The 13,107-nt window shown below is 40.9% G+C and overlaps 3 protein-coding genes across 3 annotated transcripts; all 3 read right to left on the reverse strand.

Annotated features, from left to right (window-relative positions):
* Positions 1 to 1,218: 1,218 nt before the first annotated feature.
* On the reverse strand, positions 1,219 to 3,688 carry LOC110159910 (trace amine-associated receptor 1-like). Its single transcript, XM_055149274.1, has 3 exons — positions 3,649 to 3,688; positions 1,872 to 2,051; positions 1,219 to 1,799 (listed from the first exon to the last, which is right to left on the reverse strand). The coding sequence occupies exons 1-3, from the start codon at positions 3,686 to 3,688 to the stop codon at positions 1,219 to 1,221; spliced, it is 801 nt and encodes a 266-aa protein (XP_055005249.1).
* Positions 3,689 to 4,006: 318 nt separating this feature from the next.
* LOC110154858 (trace amine-associated receptor 1-like) lies at positions 4,007 to 4,984 on the reverse strand. The gene is made up of 2 exons (XM_055149275.1): positions 4,657 to 4,984; positions 4,007 to 4,584 (listed from the first exon to the last, which is right to left on the reverse strand). Exons 1-2 carry the CDS (start codon positions 4,982 to 4,984, stop codon positions 4,007 to 4,009), a joined length of 906 nt encoding a protein of 301 aa, XP_055005250.1.
* Positions 4,985 to 8,780: 3,796 nt separating this feature from the next.
* LOC110154847 (trace amine-associated receptor 1-like) lies at positions 8,781 to 9,758 on the reverse strand. The gene is made up of 2 exons (XM_055149276.1): positions 9,431 to 9,758; positions 8,781 to 9,358 (listed from the first exon to the last, which is right to left on the reverse strand). Exons 1-2 carry the CDS (start codon positions 9,756 to 9,758, stop codon positions 8,781 to 8,783), a joined length of 906 nt encoding a protein of 301 aa, XP_055005251.1.
* Between the last annotated feature and the right edge of the window lie 3,349 nt (positions 9,759 to 13,107).

Genomic DNA, 13,107 nt, shown 5'->3' on the forward strand with positions numbered 1-13,107 from the left:
GGCCTGCTAACACGTTATATAGACACCAGTCTCAAAATCTCTGCTCACTCATCCAATCAGATTATTAGGAGTCTGGATTGTGTTTGAGTGATTTGAAAATGTTATTTAAATAATTCAGATTAATTTACCTGCTCACCTATGATCTCATGTAAAATCCAATTGGGCCTGTTGAAGTTGGGACAGAGAACATAAACTTCTGTAGCTCACCAGTCACTCTAATGTAGTATACACTCCTGGTGAATGCACGTGATTCTCAGAATGACAAACTCAATCAGATTCTTCTTTACTGGTGCATTGCACTGTATCATCTGGACCAGGGGTGTTAAACTCATTTTGGTCCGGGGGCCGTATCCAACCTACTTTGATCCCAAAGAGGCCGGATCAGAAAACTCATGGCATATATACCCCAAAAATAGCAATAAGTTTAAATATTTGTGCAGAGAAACACAAATCTGTTACAGAAATCTTTTTTAATTGATGAACTCTTTCTTTTACAAAATATTATATTATGAACAACCTGAAACTAAGAAAAATGCAATTTCAACACAATGTTTAACATTAACTTGTATGCAAAGAGGAATAAGTCAATTTTTCTTGGAAAATCCTGCACTCGGCTCCACTTTTCTCATTTTTGACATTTTGCTGATGAGGGTGTCATGGTCAACAGTCAAGACGATAGCCCTGTAAGAGCGTTTGGAAAGAGCCAAGTCTTCATTTGTGCTGTTCTGGTGGGAGGCATCCACGCACAGAGGTGCTGGAGATGCTGCTCTGCTAAGTGGCACAGAAAATTACCAATATTTTAATAGAAAATATAATTTAAATATTTTAGTAGAAAATCCGCATAGGGCCAGATTAAAGGTCTGTATCTGGCGCCCGGGCCGTATGTCTGACACCCCTGATCTGGACAGCTCCATTCACACTGTTGGCAAATTTACTTTTCATTCTCTGCTGTTGTTGGCATTTCTTTGTGTTTTATCCATAACTTAAAGGTGTACTGTGTAACTTTTCTGGTAGAGGGTCCAACATGTGCTTGTTTCCATGCCATTGCTTTGTCATGAATGTTCCACAGTATGGCAGTAGACTTATATATTAATTTATACAATTACAATTGTGTTTATTCTCAAAAATAAATTGAAAAACATGCAATTTTGCTGCATTTCCACAGATCTAACCTGTAACTTTGCCTTTTAGCATCATCTGCTTGTCTCTATGGAAAAATCACATCAGTCTTGTGCTTGTGAAGTTGCCTGTAAATATTTGTCCACTTAATATGACTTTACAGGCAGCCCTGAACCAGCTGTAGAAGAAGGCGTAAATAAAAGGATTGAGCATTGAGTTGGACAGTGTGAGCCAGTTGAGAGCTTCGATCAGAGAGAACGGTGGAGTTTCACTGGCGAAAGGCAGAAAAACAATGCACAGAAAGTATGGAGTCATACATAAGAGGAAAACCCCCATCACTATGGCCAGGGTTTTAGTGGCCTTCCTCTCCGTCTTACTTATTGCACCACAATTAGAAATCTGGATGCTGTTTCTCTGTCTCTGAGCTACAAAGAAAATCTTGATATAGATACAGAGCATGATAAATGCAGGCATGAAAAAAGCAAAAATGGACCCAGCTACTGTGGTCAAGAAGTCAACTAGACACCTCTCCTCACATGTGCCCTGACTATGACCTCCAATGATGATACCAATACCGATCACAGCAGCAACAGTCCAGCTCATGAAGATCATGGCCCCCGCCACACGCATAGTAACTGTGCTCTTATATGTGAGAGGATTACATATGGCATAATATCTGTCAATGGAAATACAGCACAAGTTCAAAATAGATGAAGTACTGACAGTAACATCAAAACAATCCCGTAATTTACAAAATATATTTTCCTCATAGAGACAGGAGGTCAGAGTCTGAGTCATACTAAAAGGAAAAACTATGACTCCCACCAGCAGGTCTGCCACAGCCAGAGACAGGATCAGGTAGTTTGTGGGAATGTGCAGCTGCTTGAAATAAACAATGGAGATTATCACAAGAAGGTTTCCACAAACTGTTACTGCCGACAACAATCCAAGCACAAGATACACCAGAGCACACACAGCAGACGGGTCAGGAGGGAACAACAAAATAGTAAAATTATCCAACTGAAAACATGGATGGATATTATGCACAGTGTGGGATACATTCATCTTCTTAGTTATGTTGGTCTAACAATCACATCTAATAACAAACCCCACACTGGACACTGTGCCTCTGGGATGAAGCACTGATTTTATTGACACCATCCTCAAAGCACCACTGACGAAACAACTGCCATCCAATCAGACTTATATGAAAAGTGGACCTGTTTTCCATTATTGTTTATACATGTTGAGATTGCATGTTCCATCAAAATCTTGACATACAGAAATAAATGTTGGTAATCAGTCCACTTTATGATTCTTGTTGTTAGCTGCTTAAGCTACAGTCACAATGATCCATATGAATGATCTGCTCGTATGCTTTTCGCAGGTCATTCAAACTTTGGAGCTCATGAAGGGGCAAGGATTCTTACAACCTTCTTCAGATGTTTAAATGGCTACCTGTCTGTTCTCAATAAAAATGTAAGGCATTCATGAGGAAACAAAGCTGTATGATGGTCATGGAGTTCTTACTTGTCTTCTATTAACTGCTCTATGGACAACATAAGGCACTGTCAAGTCAAGTTCTTATGCCATTTGGCACATTTTTTCAGGGTGGATTTTCTTTAGTATTAATGATGCATTTTTCTTTTCATTTTTTAGCTGCCTAAAAACATTGAACAGATTTTCATTAACCAATGTTGAATAATAAAAAGCTTGCCTGAGGTCAAGAATAAGCAATTCTTTAATACTTAACAAAGATGTGTTTGATGGTCATGGGTGAATCTCCCTGAGTTCAAATGGGTGTGATTGACAAGTGGATTAGCCAAACATATATGGTCCAAGGTACAAAATATGGCAGCTTGAGAGGAAAAAAGAAAGCAAAAAAGTACAAGGGGACGGAACATCACTGTGGATTTGGAATGGCCTATTGCATAAATGTGCGAAACAGAAACAGCTTGAACTATTATCTCATGCATGTTATTTCATGACATGAACACACAACCAATTGAGTTAGCACTACTGTAGTTTTAAGATGATGACAGCAACTTTAAACTAAAATTTGAAAATTCAAACCAAAATATCTCAAATTATTTAGAGTAACCCCAGGCTCAGGCTGTACACCGCTCTGGTCTGTTGGGTAGTATCTAGTGGAGCTCAGACCGTGGACCGTGCAGTCCGGTGGTGCTAGAGAAGGTGCTGCAGCACCCTGGATCAATTCAGTTAGATTTTGTTTTTGCTAGACACTGCAGCCCTTTTCCCTCAATAAAGAAATAGTTGTCACACAAACACATGGTCCCTGAGCAGCTGACCACGTGCACACAGAGCTCCGGTCCTCATGTGAATGTCTTAGCAATAAGACCATAAGTTCCACACTGACCTGCAGCGGGACTGGGTGCAGTGTAGGCCTAGGTAAGACGTTTCTTTTCTTGTTCATTAGTTATCAAATTTTGGTGTATTCATATGTACAGTGCATTAATCAGATGTGATCCACTGGAATTGTAAATTCTTCTAGCTTTAGATAAGCCCCACCTGTGATGGGCATACACAAAGGGCAAGGCACTTTACACATATTGACTAAAAGTACTGATATTTTTGTTGAATGATAAAAACTAAAAGGAACAAGTGGAGACTAGTCTTATTTGTTTTTGTTTTTTAATTCCACTGAGCAGACCATTCAAAGTCCAAAGAACATGTCTGCATGTCTCTTGAAGCAATCTAATAAAATTCAGTTAAAATAAAAGTATATTTTTCTGGTTGACTTAGCTGTTTGATTGGATAAATAATAAAGGAATAAAAGTACAACTTACTCAAAGCATCAAGTACCATTTAACTAAATAAATGCAACCTTTAACCACCCACTCCTTGTATGAAATTACAAAATCTTGACTCATTGCAATTTGGTATTGGCAAAATCGCCTATGAATATTTTCCCAGAGATGATCATTCTGAAAGCCGCTCTGAACCAGCTATAGAAAAAAGCATAAATAAAAGGGTTGAGGGTTGAATTTATCAGTGCAAGCCAGTTTAGCAGCTCAATGAAGGCCAGGGGCACGAGGGAACCAGGGCTAAATGACAGAACAGTTATAGAAAAATAGAAAGGCAACCAACATAACAGAAATACTCCCATCACTGTGGCTAAAGTCTTGGTTGCCTTTTTCTCCATTTTACTAACTCCACTCTGAGTTCCTTGGATACTGCGTGCTTGCTTTTGCGCTACAAGAAAAATCTTAAAATAAATACACAACATTACAAACACTGGTGCATAAAAGCCCAAAATAAGACCTATTATATTTACAAGTACAACATCAAGAAAGCAGTTTCCCTTACATGGTGTTGTGTTCATTACTGTGACACCGATTCCAATAAAAGCTGAAATTGTCCAACTGACTGATATCATAACCAAAGCTACACTCTCAGTTATTTTAGCTCTGTAAGTCAAAGGCTGGCAGACAGAGTAATATCTATCAATAGAAATACAACACAAGTTGAGAATCGAAGAAGTACACAAGGAGATATCAAAAGTACTGCGAACAATGCAAAACAGTTCTTTTTCAAACAGGCAAGAGCTAATGGAGAATTGTATTGTAAGAGGGAAAACAACAAATCCAACCAGCAAATCAGCAATAGCTAGAGACAAAATAAGATAGTTTGTTGGAGTGTGGAGCTGTCGAAAATATACAATAGAAATGATTACAAGAAGATTTCCACAAATTGTAATTAAAGATAGCAAACCAATGCAAAAATTCAATAAAAAACATAGAGCTGAAGGATTGTCCGTCAATACAAAGGCATTCACATCAAGTCTATGGCATGAGTGTATGTCAATGTAGCTATCAGTCCTGTTCAATTGCATTCCTGAGTTCATCTTGTAATTTGCAGGATTTTCTGACCTACATCACTGACTGGTGTCCTGGCCATCTGCAACCTAACACTTATATTTATAATAGTCCCTTATGACTAATGTTACAAGAAACATCATTCATCCAATCAGAGAATGTATTACATTCTGTGACGTAACTTGTTTTCTACACTAATTGTCAATGTGCATTAGCAGAAAATATATTATTAGTACAGTATTTATGAGCTAAGAATAAGACAGTGATTTTTATCAATATTATTTTAGTTACTGGTTAAAAAAGTATGATATTAACCCACATCAGTCATTAATGAAAAGGTATTATGTACATATTAATGGTAAAACCTGTATACTCCTTGGTGAATGCCTATCATTCTCAGACTGAAAAACACAGGCATTCTTTACTGATTTATTACACTGCACAGTCATACCAGTGACACATCGACCTCTGCTACTGTATACATTTATTGACTATCCATATATCTTCTTCAATTTATCCGGGGATGGGTTGTTGAGGCAGCAGTATAAGCAAGGACTCCCACACTTCCCTCACTCGGACACAGTTCCTCCAGCATGTCCTGGGTTTTTCCCTGGGGCCTTCTTCCAGTCCAGAGAACAATGGCCTTGGATTTAGGGGTGGTGGTTTTCACCTGGCTGCAAACTGCCCCAGTGCATGTTGCAAATCCTGGTTTGATGAAGCCATCATGACATCATCATCTGCGAACAGCAGAGATGAGCTCCTGTGGTCTCTAAACCGGACACCCTCTGGCCCCTGATAAAGAGCAGACATGAAGGTTTCGCCTATTGTTCAGATTCTCCTCTGTAATATCTTGGAATAGACAAACCTTACCAGGAAGGATGAGGATCCCTCTATAGTTGGAGCAGACTCTCCAGTCCTCATATTTAAACAGAGAGACCACCACACCAATCGGCCAATCCAGAAGTACTGTCCTCGAGATATGTCAACCAAGACACAACATCCAGAGATTTAAGGTACTCAGGTTGGATCTCATTCACTCCATGAGTCTTGCCAACAAGGAGCTGACCAGCCACCTCAGTGACTACAGACAGGGAGATGGACGTGTCCGCCTCTGAGTCTCCAGCCTCTGCTTACTCCCCGGAAAATGTGACGGTGGAATTTAGGAAATCCTCAAAGTATTCCTTTCACAATCCAACAACATCCTCAGTCGAGGTCACTTTAAACAGTGTTGGTAAAGCACTGCTTCCTCCTCTTGAGGTGTCAGATGATTTGCCAGAAAGTCTCTGAGGCTGACCAATAGGCCTCCTTCATGGTCTCTCCAAACTCCTCCTAACCTAAAGTTTTTGTCTCTCCGACTGTACAACCTGTGGTATACTTATACCTGTACCTGTCAGCTGCCTCACAAGTTCCAGAAGCCAACAATACTAAATAGGACTCCTTCTTCAGCCTGACGGCATCTCTTTCTTCCCACGTCCACCCCGGGTTTTTGGGTTATCCTGCAATATGCAGAGACGTTACAACCACAGCTGTGAGCAGCTGTATTGGCAATGGCATTAAAGAACATGGTCCACTCGGACTCAGTGTCACCAGCCTCCTTGGGATTTGGGAGAAGCTCTTATGTTTGAGATGAAGGTCTTGCTAACAGTGGGCTACCCCAGACATTCCTAATACACTTGGGTCTGCCAGGTCTTTCTGGCTTCCTCCTCTGCCAGCTGACCCAACCCACAACTAGTGACCATTTGAAAGCTGTGCTCCTCTCTTCACCTGAGTGTCCAGGAAACATGGCTGAAGGTCAAAGACAACAACAAAGTCAATCATGGCAATCTTGTGCTTGAACATTGTTTTAGTAATGAACAAACCATGACTAGCACAGAAGTCCAATAACATAACACAGCTGGGGTTTATAATCCAGAGACCATTCCTCCCCATCACTTCTCTCCAGGTGTCACTATTATTGGCCACATGGGCTATTCCAGTAAAAAAAAATGGAGTCCCCTGTCAGTACACTGTCTAGTGCCTCTTCCAAGGGCTCTAAGAAGGCCATTTATTCTGCACTGCTGTTCGGCCCGTAGGCCAAAACAACAGTGAAAGTTGTGGCCTCACTGCAAAGGCACAGGGACGCAACCTTCTCATTCACTGGGGTGAGCTCCAACACGTGGGTAATAAAAAGCTTGCCTGAGGTCCAGAATAAACAATTCTTTAAAACCTAACAAAGATGTGTCTAGTGGTCATGGGTCAATCTCCCCTAGTTCAAATGGGCGTGATTGACAAGTGGATTAGCCAAACATATATGGTCCAAGGTACAAAATATGGCAGCTTGAGAGGAAAAAAGAAAGCAAAAAAGTACAAGGGGACGGAACATCACTGTGGATTTGGAATGGCCTATTGCATAAATGTGCGAAACGGAAACAGCTTGAACTATTATCTCATGCATGTTATTTCATGACATGAACACACAACCAATTGAGTTAGCACTACTGTAGTTTTAAGATGATGACAGCAACTTTGAACTAAAATTTGAAAATTCAAACCAAAATATCTCTAATTATTTAGAGTAACCCCAGGCTCAGGCTGTACAAGGTGCAGCTCTGGTCCAGTGGCTGTGAATATTCCGTATAGTTAAGAGTATCTAGTGGAGCTCAGACCGTGGACCGTGCAGTCCGATGGTGCTAGAGAAGGTGCTGCAGCTCCCTGGATCAGTTCAGTTGGATTCTGTTTTTGCCAGACACTGGAGCCCACTGCAGCTGTTTTTCCTCAATAAAGAAAATGTTGTCACACAAACACATGGTCTCTGAGCAGCTGACCACGTGCACACAGAGCTCCGGTCCTCATGTGAGTGTCTCAGCAATAAGACCATACGTTCCACACTGACCTGCAGCTTGACTGGGTGCAGTGTAGGCTCATAGTAAGAATTTTCATTTCTTGATGATTAGTTATCAAGTTTTAGTTTATTCATATGTACTGTGCAGTAATCAGATGTGATCTACTGGAACTGTAAATTCTTCTAGCTTTAGATAAGCCCCACCTGTGATGGGCATACACAAAGGGCAAGGCACTTTACACACATTGCTGCCTGTTGGCTAGTGACAATAAAGTTTTCCTGAGCCCTGCACCATTTTTCTCCTCTTTTCCACTGATGTGATTGAGTGTGGCCCTCTGTGCAGACAGGTCACATCCCTCATTCATGTTAATAAAACAAAATGTATCTTCTAGACAAACTGATTAACTGCAACTAGAATAGCTTCAAATTATAAATAAAACCAATGTACTTATGTAGACCCTTGCCTTCACTTTATTACAGACTTACCTGCATGTATTTGGGCTAGCGTTGTTGGAGTAGTGTTGTTGCAACCTTCCTATTTACTATTGGTAAAGGGAAAAAATCATCAATAACGACTACAATTATGACTTTAATTACATATTTTTTGTTGATTAAAAGTACTGATATTTTTGTTGAATGATAAAAACTAAAAGGAACAAGCGGAGACTAGATCTTTTTTTGTTTTTTTAATCCCACCGAGCAGACCACTCAATCTCAATGTCCAAGGAACATGTACATGCCTCATGAAGCAGTCTAATATAATTTAGTTAAAATAAAAGTATATTTTTCTGGTTGACTTAGCATGACATTTTCATTGAATTAAAAACTTAAACTAAAAATAATTAATTGACATTTTTACTTTACCTTACTAGTTTAAACAAACTGTTTGATTGGAAAAATAACAGAAATAAAAGTACAACTTACTCAAAGCATCAAGTACCATTTAACTAAATAAATGCAACCTTTAACCACCCACTCCTTGTAGGAAATTACAAAATCTTGACTCATTGCAATTTGAAGTTGGCAAAATCGCCTATGAATATTTTCCCAGAGATGATCATTCTGAAAGCCGCTCTGAACCAGCTATAGAAAAAAGCATAAATAAAAGGGTTGAGGGTTGAATTTATCAGTGCAAGCCAGTTTAGGAGCTCAATGAAGGCTAGAGGTAAGAGTGTACCAGGGCTAAAAGACAGAACAGTTGTACAAATATAGAAAGGCAACCAACATAACAGAAATAACCCCATCACTGTGGCTAAAGTCTTGGTTGCCTTTTTCTCCATTTTACTAACTCCACTCTGAGTTCCTTGGATACTGCGTGCTTGCTTTTGCGCTACAAGAAAAATCTTAAAATAAATACACAACATTACAAACACTGGTGCATAAAAGCCAAAAATAAGACCTATTATATTTACAAGTACAACATCAACAAAGCAGTTTCCCTTACATGGTGTTGTGTTCATTACTGTGACACCGATTCCAATAAAAGCTGAAATTGTCCAACTGACTGATATCATAACCAAAGCTACACTCTCAGTTATTTTAGCTCTGTAAGTCAAAGGCTGGCAGACAGAGTAATATCTATCAATAGAAATACAACACAAGTTGAGAATCGAAGAAGTACACAAAGAGATATCAAAAGTACTGCGAACAATGCAAAACAGTTCTTTTTCAAACAGGCAAGAGCTAATGGAGAATTGTATTGTAAGAGGGAAAACAACAAATCCAACCAGCAAATCAGCAATAGCTAGAGACAAAATAAGATAGTTTGTTGGAGTGTGGAGCTGTCGAAAATATACAATAGAAATGATTACAAGAAGATTTCCACAAATTGTAATTAAAGATAGCAAACCAATGCAAAAATTCAATAAAAAACATAGAGCTGAAGGATTGTCCGTCAATACAAAGGCATTCACATCAAGTCTATGGCATGAGTGTATGTCAATGTAGCTATCAGTCCTGTTCAATTGCATTCCTGAGTTCATCTTGTAATTTGCAGGATTCTCTGACCTACATCACTGACTGGTGTCCTGGCCATCTGCAACCTAACACTTACATTTATAATAGTCCCTTATGACTAATGTTACAATAAACATCATTCATCCAATCAGAGAATGTATTACATTCTGTGACGTAACTTGTTTTATACACTAATTGTCAATGTGCATTAGCAGAAAATATATTATTAGTACAGTATTTATGAGCTAAGAATAAGACAGTGATTTTTTATCAATATTATTTTAGTTACTGGTTAAAAAAAGTATGACATTAACCCACATCAGTCATTAATGAAAAGGTATTATGTACATATTAATGGTAAAACCTGTATACTTCTGGTGAATGCCTATCATTCTCAGACTGAAAAACACAGGCACTCTTTACTGATTTATTACACTGCACAGTCATACCAGTGACACATCGACCTCTGCTACTGTATACATTTATTGACTATCCATATATCTTCTTCAATTTATCCGGGGATGGGTTGTTGAGGCAGCAGTATAAGCAAGGACTCCCACACTTCCCTCACTCGGACACAGTTCCTCCAGCATGTCCTGGGTTTTTCCCTGGGGCTTTCTTCCAGACCAATCCTGGTTTGATGAAGCCATCATGACATCATCATCTGCGAACAGCAGAGATGAGCTCCTGTGGTCTCTAAACCGGACACCCTCTGGCCCCTGATAAAGAGCAGACATGAAGGTTTCAACTATTGTTCAGATTCTCCTCTGTAATATCTTGGAATAGACAAACCTTACCAGGAAGGATGAGGATCCCTCTATAGTTGGAGCAGACTCTCCAGTCCTCATATTTAAACAGAGAGACCACCACACCAATCGGCCAATCCAGAAGTACTGTCCTCGAGATATGTCAACCAAGACACAACATCCAGAGATTTAAGGTACTCAGGTTGGATCTCATTCACTCCAGGATTCTTGCCATCAAGGAGCTGACCAGCCACCTCAGTGACTACAGACAGGGAGATGGACGTGTCCGCCTCTGAGTCTCCAGCCTCTGCTTACTCCTGAAAATGTGGCGTGGGATTGAGGAGATTCTCAAAGTATTCCTTTCACAATCCAACAACATCCTCAGTCGAGGTCACTTTAAGCAGTGTTGATGAAGCACTGCTTCCTCCTCTTGAGGCGTCAGATGATTTTTCAAAAGGTCTCTGAGGCCGACCAATAGTCCTCCTTCATTGCCTCTCCAGACTCCTCCCAACCCCAAGTTTTTGTCTCTCCGACTGTACAACCTGTGGTATACTTATACCTGTACCTGTCAGCTGCCTCACAAGTTCCAGAAGCCAACAAGACTCAATAGGACTCCTTCTTCTTTCTTCCCTCATCCACCCCGGGTTTTTGGGTTACAGCTGCAATATGCAGAGACCTTATGACCACAGCTGTGACCAGCTGTATTGGCAATGGCATTAAAGAACATCGTCCACTCAGACTCAGTGTCACCAGCCTCCTTGGGATTTGGGAGAAGCTCTTCCGTATGTTTGAGATGAAGGTCTTGCTGACAGTGGGCTACCCCAGAAATTCCCGATACACTCGGGTCTGCCAGGTCTTTCCAGCTTCCTCCTCTGCCAGCGGACGCAACCCACAACTACTGATTGCTTGACAGCTGTGCTCCTCTCTCTGAGTGTCACCGAAGGTCAAACACAACAACAAAGTCAATGGCAATCTTGTGCTTGAACATTGTTTTAGTTATGAACAAACCGTGACTAGCGCAGAAGCAAAATAACAAAACACAGCTGGGGTTCATATTGCAGAGACCATTTCTCCTGATCACTTCTCTCCAGATGTGTTGTTGCCCACATGGGCCATTCAGGTTTCCCAGTAAAACAATGGAGTCCCCTGTCAGTACACTGTCTTCTAGTGCCTCTCCCAAGGGCTCTAAGAAAGCTAGTTATTCCGCACTGCTGTTTGGCCCGAAGGCCAAAACAGCAGTGAAAGTCGTGGCCTCACTGCAAAGGCACAGGGATGCTCATTCACTGGGGTGAACTCCAGCACCTGGCAGCTGAGCTCAGCAAACCCACACCAGCCTGTTGCTCCTCCCTATGGGCAATGCCAGAAAAATGGAAAACCCAACCTTTCTCATAGAGTTGGGTTCCAAAGCCCAAGCTGTGCATGGAGGAGAGCCCAACTATCACTGACTCTCTCCAGAGGAGCAGTTCCAAGTGCAGCTGCCTCTCATGTCAGTAGTGAGCTGTGCGTGAAGCTCTGCGCGCTCTATCACTTGCTTATGTTTATGTGACCTCCCCTCACGGAGAGCACAGAGGAGGTGCCAGAATCACAAGTACATAAAAGGCGTTTAGTCCAAGCAAAAATAACTTTCTGTTCATTCTAGAACTTTCCTAACCACACCTCAAACTGCTGTGCGCTCTGCAAACACCACAGCCAGTAGTGTCCTATGTGCGTTTATCTGAGCAAATGAGTGGGCAGTGAACAGAGTGAGGCAGATGCATAACACCTCGTACTCAGGCCAGCTCCCATTTTCCTTGCAGGAAAGGAAAAAGCTCTCTGGATGTGATCTGCATCCCCAGGACCCTGTCCAAATATGTACATTCAGTGTCCCGTTTCACAAGCTTCCCTGGATACACTTAAGCATCCCGTCCATGAGCCTTTAGTCAGCTGTGATGGCCATGTCCCATTGGCCTATAGGTCTAATGCTCCCCCAAAAATATTTCGGCCCAGTATCATATAATTACATAAAAAGTTTCACGTTATAACATGAAATTATCATGTTATTTCATGATGTGGTATTTTCATGTTATAACATGAAATTATTACGTTAATACTTGATATGAAATTATCACATTATTTCGTGACAGGTATTTATCACATTATTTCATGATATAATGATATATTCACATTATAACGTGAAAACATCAAGTATGGTTTTACTTGATTTCATTATATGATCAGTGATATCCTTACATTAGATCTCATTAATTAACAAAAGAAGCAGCAGATTTTTTACAATGTAAGCAATGTTTATTTAAATGGTAAATGGTCACATTTTTCTATAGCGCTTTTCCACCTTCAAGGCACTCAAAATGCTTTACAACAAGGAACCACTCACTTATTCACTCGTACATTCACACACCAGTGTACGCAGACACTGTGAGCAAGGTGGGTTAAGTGTCTTGCCCAAGGACACAACAACAGCATTCATCTGGGAGATGACATAGTCCCTCCAGCGTGTCCTAGGTCTTCCCCGGGGCCTCCTCCCGGTGGGACATGCCTGGAACACCTCCCGAGGGAGGCGCCCAGGAGACATCCGGAACAGATGCCCGAGCCACCTCAGGTGGCTCCTCTCGACGTGGAGGAGCAGCGG

The sequence above is a fragment of the Boleophthalmus pectinirostris genome, unplaced genomic scaffold (genome assembly GCF_026225935.1).
Source record: "Boleophthalmus pectinirostris isolate CB_2022bp ecotype Guang Dong unplaced genomic scaffold, ASM2622593v1 HiC_scaffold_13, whole genome shotgun sequence".
Taxonomy (NCBI): domain Eukaryota; kingdom Metazoa; phylum Chordata; class Actinopteri; order Gobiiformes; family Gobiidae; genus Boleophthalmus; species Boleophthalmus pectinirostris.

What these genes read in the sequence shown, in the direction of transcription:
- LOC110154847 (XM_055149276.1), bottom strand. Translation starts at nt 9,758, where the DNA reads ATGAACTCAGGAATGCAATTGAACAGGACTGATAGCTACATTGACATA. An exon ending in GTTTGAAAAAGAACTGTTTT is followed by an intron (nt 9,359 to 9,430) that starts GCATTGTTCGCA and finishes GTATTTCTATTG; the next exon opens with ATAGATATTACTCTGTCTGC.
- LOC110159910 (XM_055149274.1), bottom strand. Translation starts at nt 3,688, where the DNA reads ATGTGTAAAGTGCCTTGCCCTTTGTGTATGCCCATCACAG. An exon ending in TTTGTGTATGCCCATCACAG is followed by an intron (nt 2,052 to 3,648) that starts GTGGGGCTTATC and finishes TGTTGTCGGCAG; the next exon opens with TAACAGTTTGTGGAAACCTT. An exon ending in CTATGAGGAAAATATATTTT is followed by an intron (nt 1,800 to 1,871) that starts GTAAATTACGGG and finishes GTATTTCCATTG; the next exon opens with ACAGATATTATGCCATATGT.
- LOC110154858 (XM_055149275.1), bottom strand. Translation starts at nt 4,984, where the DNA reads ATGAACTCAGGAATGCAATTGAACAGGACTGATAGCTACATTGACATA. An exon ending in GTTTGAAAAAGAACTGTTTT is followed by an intron (nt 4,585 to 4,656) that starts GCATTGTTCGCA and finishes GTATTTCTATTG; the next exon opens with ATAGATATTACTCTGTCTGC.